At 45.7% G+C, this 12,176-nt stretch overlaps 1 protein-coding gene across 1 annotated transcript; it reads right to left on the bottom strand.

The window, feature by feature from the left end:
* Positions 1 to 2,685: 2,685 nt before the first annotated feature.
* Positions 2,686 to 10,101, bottom strand: ATP5PO (ATP synthase peripheral stalk subunit OSCP). Its single transcript, XM_055420942.1, has 7 exons — positions 9,994 to 10,101; positions 8,615 to 8,665; positions 7,561 to 7,671; positions 5,270 to 5,399; positions 4,476 to 4,588; positions 3,166 to 3,252; positions 2,686 to 2,867 (listed from the first exon to the last, which is right to left on the bottom strand). The coding sequence occupies exons 1-7, from the start codon at positions 10,027 to 10,029 to the stop codon at positions 2,754 to 2,756; spliced, it is 642 nt and encodes a 213-aa protein (XP_055276917.1). The 5' UTR covers positions 10,030 to 10,101; the 3' UTR covers positions 2,686 to 2,753.
* Positions 10,102 to 12,176: the final 2,075 nt, after the last annotated feature.

Below are 12,176 nucleotides of genomic sequence, written 5' to 3'. Positions count from 1 at the left end.
GGTGTCTCTGTCCATTGCACCTGCTGACAGTGGAGCTGCTTTGCCAGGAGGAAGTTCGTTTCAGCACCATGACAGCCGGGAAGGCGAGATGCCATGGCAGGTGGAGGGCACACTGGTCCCTGCCCAAGGTGCAGGGAGTGGCCCTGGGCCCCTCAGTACCCTGGAGGACTTCCTAGATGGCACATGCCATCTGCCCATGGACGGGTGGCTCTGGGAAGGGAATTTGTTCGCATTCCGAACACTTGACGAATGGGCACCTGAGGTGGCTGCTGTCCAGACAGCGCTCTTTCTGCTGAGGCCAGTAGGGGGGCAAGCGCAGGGTAGAGCTGGCCTGGCTTAGAGGATGAATCGACAGTATCTTAGGGACAAAGTGTGAGGGGGGCCAGAGATTCACCTGAGGTTAGCGCTGCCTGTTGGCTCCAGTGCAGGCGCACCACGTGCCAGGGAGTGGCCAGGGGCAAGCAGGAACAAACAAAACAGGGGAGGCTGGGGGCAGGGACCCTGAGCAGATCTCCATCTCTCCCCTCACTTGCAGAGTGAGGTCTGTCTCGCTTGGACCACAAGGCTGTTAAGTCACTCAGTCATGTCCGACTCTTGGTGATCTCCATGAGATCACCAGGCTTCTGTCCGTGGGATTCTCCAGGCAAGAATACTAGAATGGACTGCCATTTCCTTCTCCAGGGGATCTTCCTGACCCAGGAATCAAACTTGCATCTCCTGCCTTGCAGGCAGATTCTTTCCTGTCTGAGCCGTCCGAAGCTTAAATAAGATATAACATGAAGCAGTCTTGGAAACTGCAGAGCAGCCTTCAATTTGGGGGTATTAGGTCAAAATTAAGGGCATTTTATGGGGAGCTTTTCCTGGGGGACTGATAAGAGTCCCTGTGGTCCATTAGAAACCAGGATTTCTGAACAGGTCCTTGAAGATGGGAGATTTTGGCAGGCGATTCTAGTCAAGTGCCTACTTCCTGTCAGGTGCTGTGTGAAGCCAGTTAGTCAATCCCTGGGGTCAGATGGCCCAGAGAAGTCAGAGGCTGTCAGGCCCGTGACCAACACTCTTCACTGACATCTTTACATCTGGAAGACCCAGTACAGAGCTTGTCATGACCTCGCTTCACTCTTGCAGCAGCTACTCAGCAAGTGGACGTTACGGCTTCTTCCACGTACGGGGGTGGAAGCCGACCTGCGAAAGCAGGCTTCAGGGGTTTAAACAGCAGAGCCTGCATGTGCACCCCCCAGATGGCTCTAAGACGTGTCCTTTACCCTCATGCCTACTGCTGCAGAGAGGAGTCAGGGACACACTGCGGGTGGCGTGTCATATCCCCTTACGGAGCCTCCTGCTGAACGTTCTGTAGGGTGCTCGTTACTCCTGGCAAGATCACTTTCAGTCTTGGAGAAACACGTTTTTGGGGCCACAAGCCTTCTAGTCCTGTCAGGACGTCCTATGACCTGAAGTGCAGTGGCTGAGTGTGTACCAGCTTGTCTCCTGGGATATTACCTTCTGCCAATTTCAGGGTGACTGTTAACCCTCAGAGAAGCAGGAAGGTTTGCTGTGTGCTTGGTTCCCCCAACCTGGCTGGGAAGGCCTTAACTGGCAGAACCAATTGGATGGTCAAGAATCCACCTGCAAGCTGGAGACCTGGGTTTAATCCCTGGGTGGGAAAGATCCCCTGGAGGAGGAAATGGCAACCCACTCCGGGATTCTTGCCTGGAAAACTGCATGGGCTGAGGAGCCTGGCAGACTACAGTCCATGGGGTCAAGTCGGACACGACTGAGCAACTCACACACACACAACGGGCAGCTCGACCAAACAGCAGTGACTTCTAACCATCAGCGCACCTTCCACTGGAACTGGTGCTCCCAAGAGGGGAGAAATCCTGACTCTACCCTGGGCTGACATTCCCGGCCATCCTTGGTTCAGAGGACACTCCAGGGGCTGTGGCGCCCGGCGAGCTGACAAAACCTGCCGCCTGCTGAGTGCACAGCTCTCATCTGGACCTCTGCCCCAGTGATAGCATTCACTGCTTTTAATTAGGTTCTCTTGATTCCAGAAGAGAGATGTGTTTTTGGCCAGAATTTCTCTGGAAGCTTTTATAGACATCACCGCCTCTAAACTTAGAATTACATGGAGAGTGGACAGCAGGACAGATCACTTTTGGCTCAAGGCAGAACACACAGGCTGTACATACAGACTTGTTAGAATACTCGGGTGAGCACAAACCGGCCGTTTGGAGGGCGCTAAGCAGCCCGGGCACGTGGCTGACATGGGCCTTGGGGGCGCGGCCCACATGCCGCAGAGGTTGTAAGAAGCATGACGCAGCAGGGCAGGAGGAGCGGCCGGCGTTTGACTAGCGTGGGCTAAGGCCACTTCCAGTTCTGACTCGAGATGAAACCAACAGCAAAAAAACTCAAGAGGTGACGACCTCAGCTTCACCTGCAGGCTCAGCCCCTGCCCAGGCTCTGGGCTCAGAGACAGAGGGATGAGGTCAGACAGGTGAAGCACTTAACAGTGCCTGCTACGAAGGCTATTTTTTCCTAAGGGATCTACAAGCTTCCAGTTTCTAAGAATAATTGACACAAACTAAATTTCAAAGGGCATTTTAACCTTTAAGGGGATACTGAGAGAAAGATATAAAAAATAAGGCTCCCTGTATTTCCACTTTAAAAGACAGTAAACATAGTGTATCCTGTTCAGGAAGCATTTTATTGTTGCTCCAAGTTTAAGAATTCTCACTTTTAGAAAATCAACACTTTTACAGAATCTCCCGCATTGCTCTGCTCAGCTTCTGAATCTTGGTTTTTGCAGACATATCAACGTATTTCTCTCCAATACGGACAATCATTCCACCCATGATTGATGGATCAATCTAGGAAAGAAAATAGATTGGAAATGTGAAAATACTCTGATATTTCATTAATGAAAAAGCAAGATAAAGAAAGTGCTCTGAAAAGTCCATGTGCTATAGAATTGTAACATGTAATAATTACATCTGGAAAAAGAAGTCAAATTGTGAATGGATTCAGTAATCATCTATGTTGAAAATAAACATAAAGGTTCTACTATAGGCAAAGTTTTACATAATCTGCTCTCACTTTCCACATTCTATAGCCATTTTAAGTGCCAAATAACCCGAGGAAATGTACTGTACACAATTAAAAACCTACCTTAACTTCCAATTTCAAAACCTGGCCTTTACTTAGGAAGCTCTTCAGGACCGTTTTCAATTCAGTAAGAGTGGCTTCATCTAAAGGCTAAAAAAGGACAAAACATCCTTAAATTCAGACAAAGTAAAACAAAAGTTACTACAGTAGAAAGAAAAATCTCCCTTTGGGAACAATTCACCAAGACAGGCCATGTGAATTCCTGTGTTCAGTATCTGGGGACCCATACTGGAGTCGCACCCCAAGAGTCACTCACCAGTGCTGGTCTCGGGGCGTGCAAAGCCCTGCCTCACAAGAGCATCATCGGTTATGCTCTTTTGGAGAGTTAGAATCTCTTAAGCACTAGAAACACTCATCTAGGTAAGATCAGGTGCTGCATACCCCAAGTAACTCAACCATGCTCGGTAGATAACTAAGCCCCAAGGACTGTTCTCCTACAATGAACTACAGTGCAAACAGAATACAATGGAAATGCAATGTACTCCACTGTACACTGGACAACAATGAAAATAATTCCAGGGAGGTAGTGCCCCTCAAGGAACTACTGGGAGATAGGACTGTGGTTCAAATCCCAGCTCCACCTCCTGTGGCCTCCAGCAAGCAACTTACTTTCCCTGGGCTTTGGTAAAATTAGTAAAACTAGGGTAACAACACTTCTGCTTCACGCAGACCTTTGACATTAAGTAAAAAAATTATTAAGTGCCCAGCATATTGTGTTTCAATAAACGGTGACTATTATTATACTCTACTTCAGCAAGTTCCTAAGACCAATGGGGCCCATTCGCCTTATATGCTCTGCTTCATCACCACAAAAGATTAACAGATTACATTTCAGTAAACTACTTGGCATGATGTTTAAAAAATAATTCAAACCTGTACTGGAATATAGACCAGTATTTCCTGACACATTTTAACACAACCTATAGTCTTTACGAATAACCGCTGATTAGGGAAGCACCAGGGAGACACCTGCCCGGCCTTGCAAAGCAGAGGTTCACAGAAGTGAAGTGAAGTCGCTCAATTGTGTCCGACTCTCTGTGACCCCATGGACTGTGGCCTACCAGGCTCCTCTGACTATGGGATTTTCCAGGCAAGAGTACTGGAGTGGGTTGCCATGTTCACAGAGGCTGGTATAAATGAAGAGACCTCCCAACTGACAAGTCAGTTCAGTTGCTCAGTTGTGTCCGACTCTTTGCGACCCCATGGACTGCAGCATGCCAGGCTCCCCCCGATTTCTTGATTTTAGCCTTTTTCTTTTTGTTCTACAAAATAGAAAGTCAAGACAAATGCACTGGCAACAACTCATTACTTACAGATGCAGTGGTAACTGTGCATGGTACTTCTCCCCGGTGGACACTCATCATGGTAGAAAATGCGGAAATCACGGCAGGGGTATTATTCAAGCGACCATTTTCAGCAAGCAAATCTGGGAAAGAGAACATTTTTCACTTAAATCATATTCATGAAGCAGTATATTCACCTCAAACGCAAATTGAGGTCTTAAAATACTATATTCAATGTCAGTTAAGAATGTGGATGGAGAAGCTGCAACCTGTTATCTAAAAAGAATATTCAAATTTTTTTTTTAAAAAAAGACTGCACAAATGAGGACTTAAATTTTTAAAGGGGTGTGTGTCTTAAATGAATCTGCAATAGATTTCTTCATTGCAGCTTGAAATCTGATTTTCAGGTTTATGCCACAAATCCCCAAATTAACACACTATCTTATATTCACTACATATTTTCTTTGGATTCTGAGTGATCAAGGGATTTGAAAAACAATTCAAATGTACCAAAGAATGCAAATGTCTTTAAGGACAAACACACAGCCACTGGCTATAAACCACTTTCTTGGCAGGAATCCCACTGGCCTCCTCCATGGGGTGAAACTACGCATTGAGACATTCCTGCATCCTGATATCCTTCAGACAGTACTCCTCAAACTATATGTGCAAGTAACTCACTCCAGAAGCCAGTGAAGATTCTGATTCAGCAGGTTGGGGTAAGGCTGAGATTCTACACTGCCAAAGGCTGGTGTTCCTGGTCCAGGGATCACAGTTTCAGAAGCAGAATTTTCAGAGACTTCAATAAAAGAGCTAATACTTACTAATCAGGTTGGACGTGAGAGGAGAGAATTTCTCCTTTGCCGTCATGTCATTTAGGCTTTTCACTTTAACTGAACGCTTTACATAGGGATTCATAAGAGAAGCAGCCATTTTGGGTTCCTTCAAGATTTGCTAAAAGGACCAAAGATAATTTCTTAGACTCTTTAGAACATAAATGATCCCAGCTGCTGTACACACACTTTCTGATGAATCATGTATTTCACGAATAAAATTAGAAAAGTTTAGTCAAATAAATTTTTGCCTTTAAGAATGCACCACACATGATTTTACACAGGATACGGTATTTTGTGAAAATATTTAAGACCGTTCTAATGAAGTTTATTTTTGCTTTTTAGGATAGATTATTTTTAAAAAACTAAGCAGCCATGAGACTCGGTCTGTGGCATATTGTAATGTATCTACTACGGGTTTTACTCTGGCTTTTCCCCTGCTAAGAGGATGCCAGTGTAGACCACAGACAACGCAGACCTAACGAGATGCACGGAGTGCAGACAGACCCTCGGCCTTTCCCTTGGAGGGGCCTCTCCCTCTCAGGCTGATCTGAATTCTGGCCAGCTGCTCAGAGCTCGGGAAAACCAACCCACCTATGGGTGGGAACTCTGGTGCTTCCAGGGCAGTTGGACCTGGGAGGAAAAATGGCCAAAATAATCAGAGTGCCACCACCACAAGAGAGACGACTCTGTCTCCGTCATACTGCATCACAAACGTCAGGTCCGGGACCACGGGCAGCTTCCAGCACCCTGCTCCCCTCAGCGCCAGGCCAGAGCTCCAGCAAACCAACTGCTGCTTCCATGTGGGCATCTCTCGGTCACATACCTCCACTAACCTTTTGATCAACCCCTCTCCTGGGATCCTGGACAATTTCTGCCTCTGATCTTAGCTACGTGCCTACACTGCCATCTAATGTTAAAACTTCAACCCAAGTGACCCCCCCAAAACAAGGTTTTCCCATACAAACGGCTAGCTTCTACAAACGACAAGCATTCTGGAGTTGGAGCTATCCCGGTTTCAGGTGTGTTTCTGCGGCATCATCCATGGATCATTAGCAACACCGCAGCAGTATCACGTTTTCCTCTTGGTGCTGAAAAATGGCTGATTTTGTTTCATAAAGAGTCTTAAGGTTGCCTCCTCTGTATGCCTCCACAGCTTAATGGACTCCAGTTTTAATTAAACCCCATTCTAAGGCCCACAAGCCAGGCCCTGTTCTCGCTTGTGAACACCACAGGTTTATGATGAGTGTGTGCGACAGTAGAGGTCAGGAACCTTCACCTCCCCAAAAGCCTGTGCGACCCTGTTGTCTCCAGCTACCCCAGCCCAGAAGTATCTCCAAGTCAGGCTGCTGGGTCTGTGAGGATCCTAACAGGTGATGGTACCAACGAAGATCAAGCGCACTAGGTAACTGGACAGAGGGAGGGATACAGAGCTAGAGTTACTGAGCGTTAGGACAAAAGCTCAAAATGAAACAATGCACAAGATGCTTAAGTATTGTTCCATACAGCTAGTCTGTGAGGGTTTTCCCCCTTCTAAGATTAAAAACGCACAAACAAAAACAAACTTGAGGTGGCGACTAGAAAGTAAAAAGAGAAGGGGAAGCGACAAAACCTGGAGCAACGTGTTAACTATTAGCTGACTCAGGGAACCTGCAGTGGCGATTCTCCTGTTTAAGCCACACCACAGGCTTCTGTTAATTCAGTCCATGTACTCTTCATGTTTACAAAAAAAATAAAAAATCAGCTTCCCCTGCAGTCTCCTGGTCTTCCTTCGCTGGTTCTCTTTTGCCATCCTGCAGCTCAGGCACCTGCACTAATGTGCTGTCCAGTGGGCTCTGCTCACGGGCCCTCACATCTTGGGAATAAAATAACAACTGACGCTGAGGAAAAGACTCCAAAAGGAAACTAAATCCCCAGTGAAACAAGATCATAATATACCCCAAAGCCTATTTTGGAAATACCGAGAAATACAAACATAAATTCTCAAGGTAATTTTTAACCCTCCTTTGAAATGGCAGTTGTTCCTTAAATTTAGATTTTCTATTTCTTCTCTTGAGCCCCAAATCTCAGTTCCTATGTTAATATTCTTACATGTACCTATTATAAATAGTTTCAGAGCAATTTTACCCAGTATTGTAACTATCAACATAATTATAGGAAATGTTTTCTTTTCCTTCTTTTGCAATTCTTTTTCTCTTTGGATATACTTTATTAAGGATGCAGTCAAAGATCTAAAATATACAATGAGAACTTAACAAGTAATGAACAGGAAAGCTACTTACTCCTACTCTCAACAATTCCTTTTCTACTTGCTCCAGTTTATTCTGTTTAGATGCAGCAGAATAAAGAGCTGTGGCATAGCGACCTTCGATACCATATATCTGAACAGGTGGCTTTAAAAAAAAAAACAACGGTGGAGTAGGGAAAGAAGAGAAAAGGAAAATCAGTTAAGACAATATCATGGTATCAAGAACAGAAATATTTATAATTTTAAAATTATTATAAAATGCTACACTGAATGATAGTTCTCAAACAAATAAGGGATGTTTTCTTGGCCATGTCACCCCATCTATGAGCTTTCAATCCTTTTCTTAAAATGACGGGTTTAGAAACACGGTGTCTAAAATCCCTTTTCACTCTGCAGAAAATTCAACTGTGCTAATTTTGAGATAAACTTAGGATTCCTTTGAACTCAGTAACTACTTAGTTCCAAGTTTAGGTGTTAAACACTGATAGAAAGCAGTTTTGAACATGTTAGAGCCAGTAAAACAGGTGTTTATGAGACATATACAAGCATAATTTTATACATTTCATAGCAGTACTGCAAATTTCCTTTACAGAGTATCTCCATAAATGTTCAGTTTAATGGAGCCCTTTAGCAATTTACTGAGTGCCTGATGCTTGAATTATTTTTTACAGTGAACCATAGGCTTTTTAAACCACATTATCAACAATGTATGACTACATATGCTTAGTGGTACTGTGTGATTGTACTGGAAAAGCTTAGGATTTTAATGAGCAAGATTCAGTTTCTGTCCAGCTCAAAGACTAAGCTGAATAACCCCTCCTCTTTTGTAAAAGGGGGAGACTGGTTACCTCCCATTACTGTTTACTGTGTTAAACTCTCCAACTTAAAGGTTTTTTCGTGGGCCTGTTCCATGGCAGGCATTCACCACTATTACGTTCCCCAGTCCCCCCACTCCCCAGCATATCTGGGGAACCACAAATCATGCAGAAAGATTTAAGTGTTAAATGTACAAAATCCATGCCTAAGTGTACTGTTGTCTGAAACCACATACATTTGCTTTACAATTGCAGAAAAATAAGCTGACATACCCTCACAAGCTTGGCAAATGGCCTGACCACAGATGTACTGAAGCATCGCACCTTTAACGCAAAAAGAGAAAGACTGAATGAGATTACTGAGAGTAAAAAATAGTAAATGATTCACTTCTTATGTTTCCTTATATCGTCACATAGATTATATGAGGCTGAGCAGCTTTTCATCACCCAGGAGTAAATTTCCCCACTGAAGAGTCATTCCACGCTGCGTGGGAAAACTGCCTTCCCACTATGAGGCTGGCACAAGAGTATGGGAGAGGAAATACTAAATTTGAGAAAATGTTTAGTTGCTCAGTTGTGTGTGACTCTTCTGTGACCCCATGGACTGTAGGCCACCAGACTCCTCTGTCCCTTGGATACCCCTGCTGCGAGAATACTGGAGTGGGTAGCCATTCATTTTTCCAGGGGATCTTCCCCACCCAGGAATGGGACCCATGTCTCCTGCATTGGCAGGTGGGTTCTTTACCACTGAGCCACCAGGGAAGCCCAAGTTCTAGGAAATAAGTCCTAAAAAAAAAAAAAAAAAAACTGACAAGATTTTCAGCATTTATGTTACCGCCCTGGAGCATGAGTCCAATAACAAGTGGGAGGATTCCAGGCATTATCTGCGAGAGACTCCGACAGCTATTTGAAGATAAAGATGAATTCTCTGGCTACCCCAACAGTTTTATGAGAGAACAGGCTCCAGTATTTTGCCTACCAAGACACTAACCTTGACATTGTTGAAATAGTATCTTGTCTATCAAGAGTTGGAATCCAGAGATTATAGGTCACCTTCAAATAATTCTAGAGTGTACTATACGGCTGAGAGTGTTAAAAGACTTTATATAACACTTGGGAAAACTTACGGAAGCTGCAAGGTGTTGTGATATATATAAAACATCGCATAACATAAAGAGCACAAGTTTTCTGTGACTCTGGGTTCGAATCTCAGTTCTACCTTACTCAGTCAAAAACCACTCATTTAAACCTTCCAACCTCAGTTTCTTCATAAAAATGTGAAACACGTTTCACAAATATTCTTTAGTATTAGTGTTGACCCAGTAATACCAGTAGTCGTTTAATCACAACGACAAACATAGACTCCCCCTTCTCCTGGGTCTCTCAACCAGCTGCTTCCCGGGGCTGTGCTCGGAGGACGCCAAGGTCAGAAACGAGCGCCCAGCGTCCACTGTGTCCCGCGCGCCGCCCGGAGAAAGGAGGGGTGGGGGGAAACAGGGCCGCCCAGCGTCTCCCCCACTCTTCCGGCCGCACGACCTTGAAAGGCCGCTACGCTCCCCAGGTGTGGCCTGGGACTGTGGGACTTGGGGGTCTAGTGCTGGTCACTCCACGAGGGCTCTTCCCGCTGGCTTTCAGGACCTCCCTCCTCTCACCTGCTGGGACAGCCCAGACACTGCTAGCGCAGCCATCTTCTCCTGGCGGCTGTAGGTCAAAGCCGACTCGACGAGAGAGACCGACAGCGCACGCGTGCGTCAGCGTAGCCGCTCGGCCTGCTGGGAAATGTAGGCGTATGTCGTCATGCCGCATGCGTGGGTATCTCCTTCAGGCTGGGAGTTGTAGTCCTCAGAAGCGAGTGGTCCTCAGAGCTGGTGGGGTGGGAGCTAGAGGGCTCGGATAGCACCTGGAAATGAGATTGTTGAGTTAGTGGTCCTTAGTGTAGAATAGGAGAAGGCAATGGCACCCCACTCCAGTACTCTTGCCTGGAAAATCCCATGGACAGAGGAGCCTGGTAGGCTGCAGTCCGTGGGGTCGCTAGGGGTCGGACACGACTGAGCGACTTCACTTTCACACATTGGAGAAGGAAATGGCAACCTACTCCAGTGTTCTTGCCTGGAGAATCCCAGGGACGGGGGAGCCTGGTGGGCTGCCGTCTATGGGGTCGCACAGAGTCGGACACGGCTGAAGCGACTTAGCAGCAGCAGCAGCAGCCTGGAGAATAGAGTTATTGCCCCTACTTTTAACTTTCCATTTAGATAAGTAGGGTGGCATTTGTTCTATTTCACATTCATCACTAGCGTAATTAGCACGTTTACTCTTTCTTCCTACCACGCCGAAGTGCGTTATCAAGCACAGGGCCTTGCACTCTTTGTGTATAGGCTGTATATGCAGCTTTGCAGCTCAAGCAGCGGACCCTACACGCCTAATACTTCGACCGTGACTGCTCTTGCAGACCGCAATCCCCAGTCCACCCCATCTTTCCTGAGTACAACATTGACCCCCTTGGTTTGTGTGGACGCGTGAGGTCCTGGTGATTAAATACTTCCTTCTGGGTCAGTTCAGATCAGTCGCTCAGTCGTGTCCGACTCTTTGTGACCCCATGGATCACAGCACACCAGGCCTCCTTGTCCATCACCAACTCCCGGAGTTCACTCAAACTCATGTCCATAGAGTCGGTGATGCCATCCAGCCATCTCATTCTCCGTCGTCCCCGTCTCCTCCCACCCCCAATCCCTTCCAGCATCAGAGTCTTTTCCAGTGAGTCAACTCGTCGCATGAGGTGGCCAAAGTATTGGAGTTTCAGCTTTAGCATCAGTCCTTCCAATGAACACTCAGGATTGATCTCCTTTAGAATGGACTGGTTGGATCTCCTTGCAGTCCAAGGAACTCTCAAGAGTCTTCTCCAGCACCACAGTTCAAAAGCATCAATTCTTTGGCGATCAGCTTTCTTCACAGTCCAACTCTCACATCCATACGTGACCACAGGAAAAACCATAGCCTTGACTAGACGGACCTTGGTTGGCAAAGTAATGGCTCTGCTTTTTAATATGCTATCTAGGTTGGTCATAACTTTCCTTCAAAGGAGTAAGCGTCTTTTAATTTCCTGGCTGCAATCAGCATCTGCAGTGATTTCGGAGCCCCCCAAAATAAAGTTTGACACTGTTTCCACTGTTTCCCCATCTATTTCCCATGAAGTGATGGGACCAGATGCCATGATCTTAGTTTTCTGAATGTTGAGCTTCAAGCCAAACTTTTCACTCTCCTCTTTCACTTTCATCAAAAGGCTTTTTAGTTCCTCTTCACTTTCTGCCATAAGGGTGGTGTCATCTGCATATCTGAGGTTATTGATATTTCTCCCAGCAATCTTGATTCCAGCTTGTGCTTCTTCCAGCCCAGCGTTCCTCATGATGTACTCTGCATATAAGTTAAATAAACAGGGTGACAAGGGCAGAGTAATTAGCTGAGAAGCAGACCTAAAAATAGAACTGGTGTTTGAGTAAAGTGTGACATTGAAACTGAGAACCCAACCCTAGCTTTAGCTAGTTTCTCTGCTTTCATAAAAACAACCTATTTTCAACCCATTTTCCCCATAAATAGAACACTACTTTTTATAAGTTTATTTTTTAAATTAATTAGTTCATTTTATTTGGAGGCTAATTCCTTTACAATATTGTGGTAGTTTTGCCCTACATTGACATGAATCAGTCATGAGTGTACATGTGTCCCCCATCCCGAACCCCCCTCCCACCTGCCTCCCCATCTCATCCCTCTGGATTGTCCCAGTGCACTGGCTTTGAGTGCCCTGTTTCATGCATTGAACTTGGACTGGTCATTTTTC

This window comes from Moschus berezovskii, chromosome 1 (assembly GCF_049115385.1).
Source record: "Moschus berezovskii isolate FMDL1 chromosome 1, NW_MosBer_1.0, whole genome shotgun sequence".
Lineage (NCBI taxonomy): Eukaryota > Metazoa > Chordata > Mammalia > Artiodactyla > Moschidae > Moschus > Moschus berezovskii.
The sequence above is the reverse complement of the archived record's forward strand: the minus strand, read 5'-3'. Positions and strand labels throughout refer to the sequence as shown.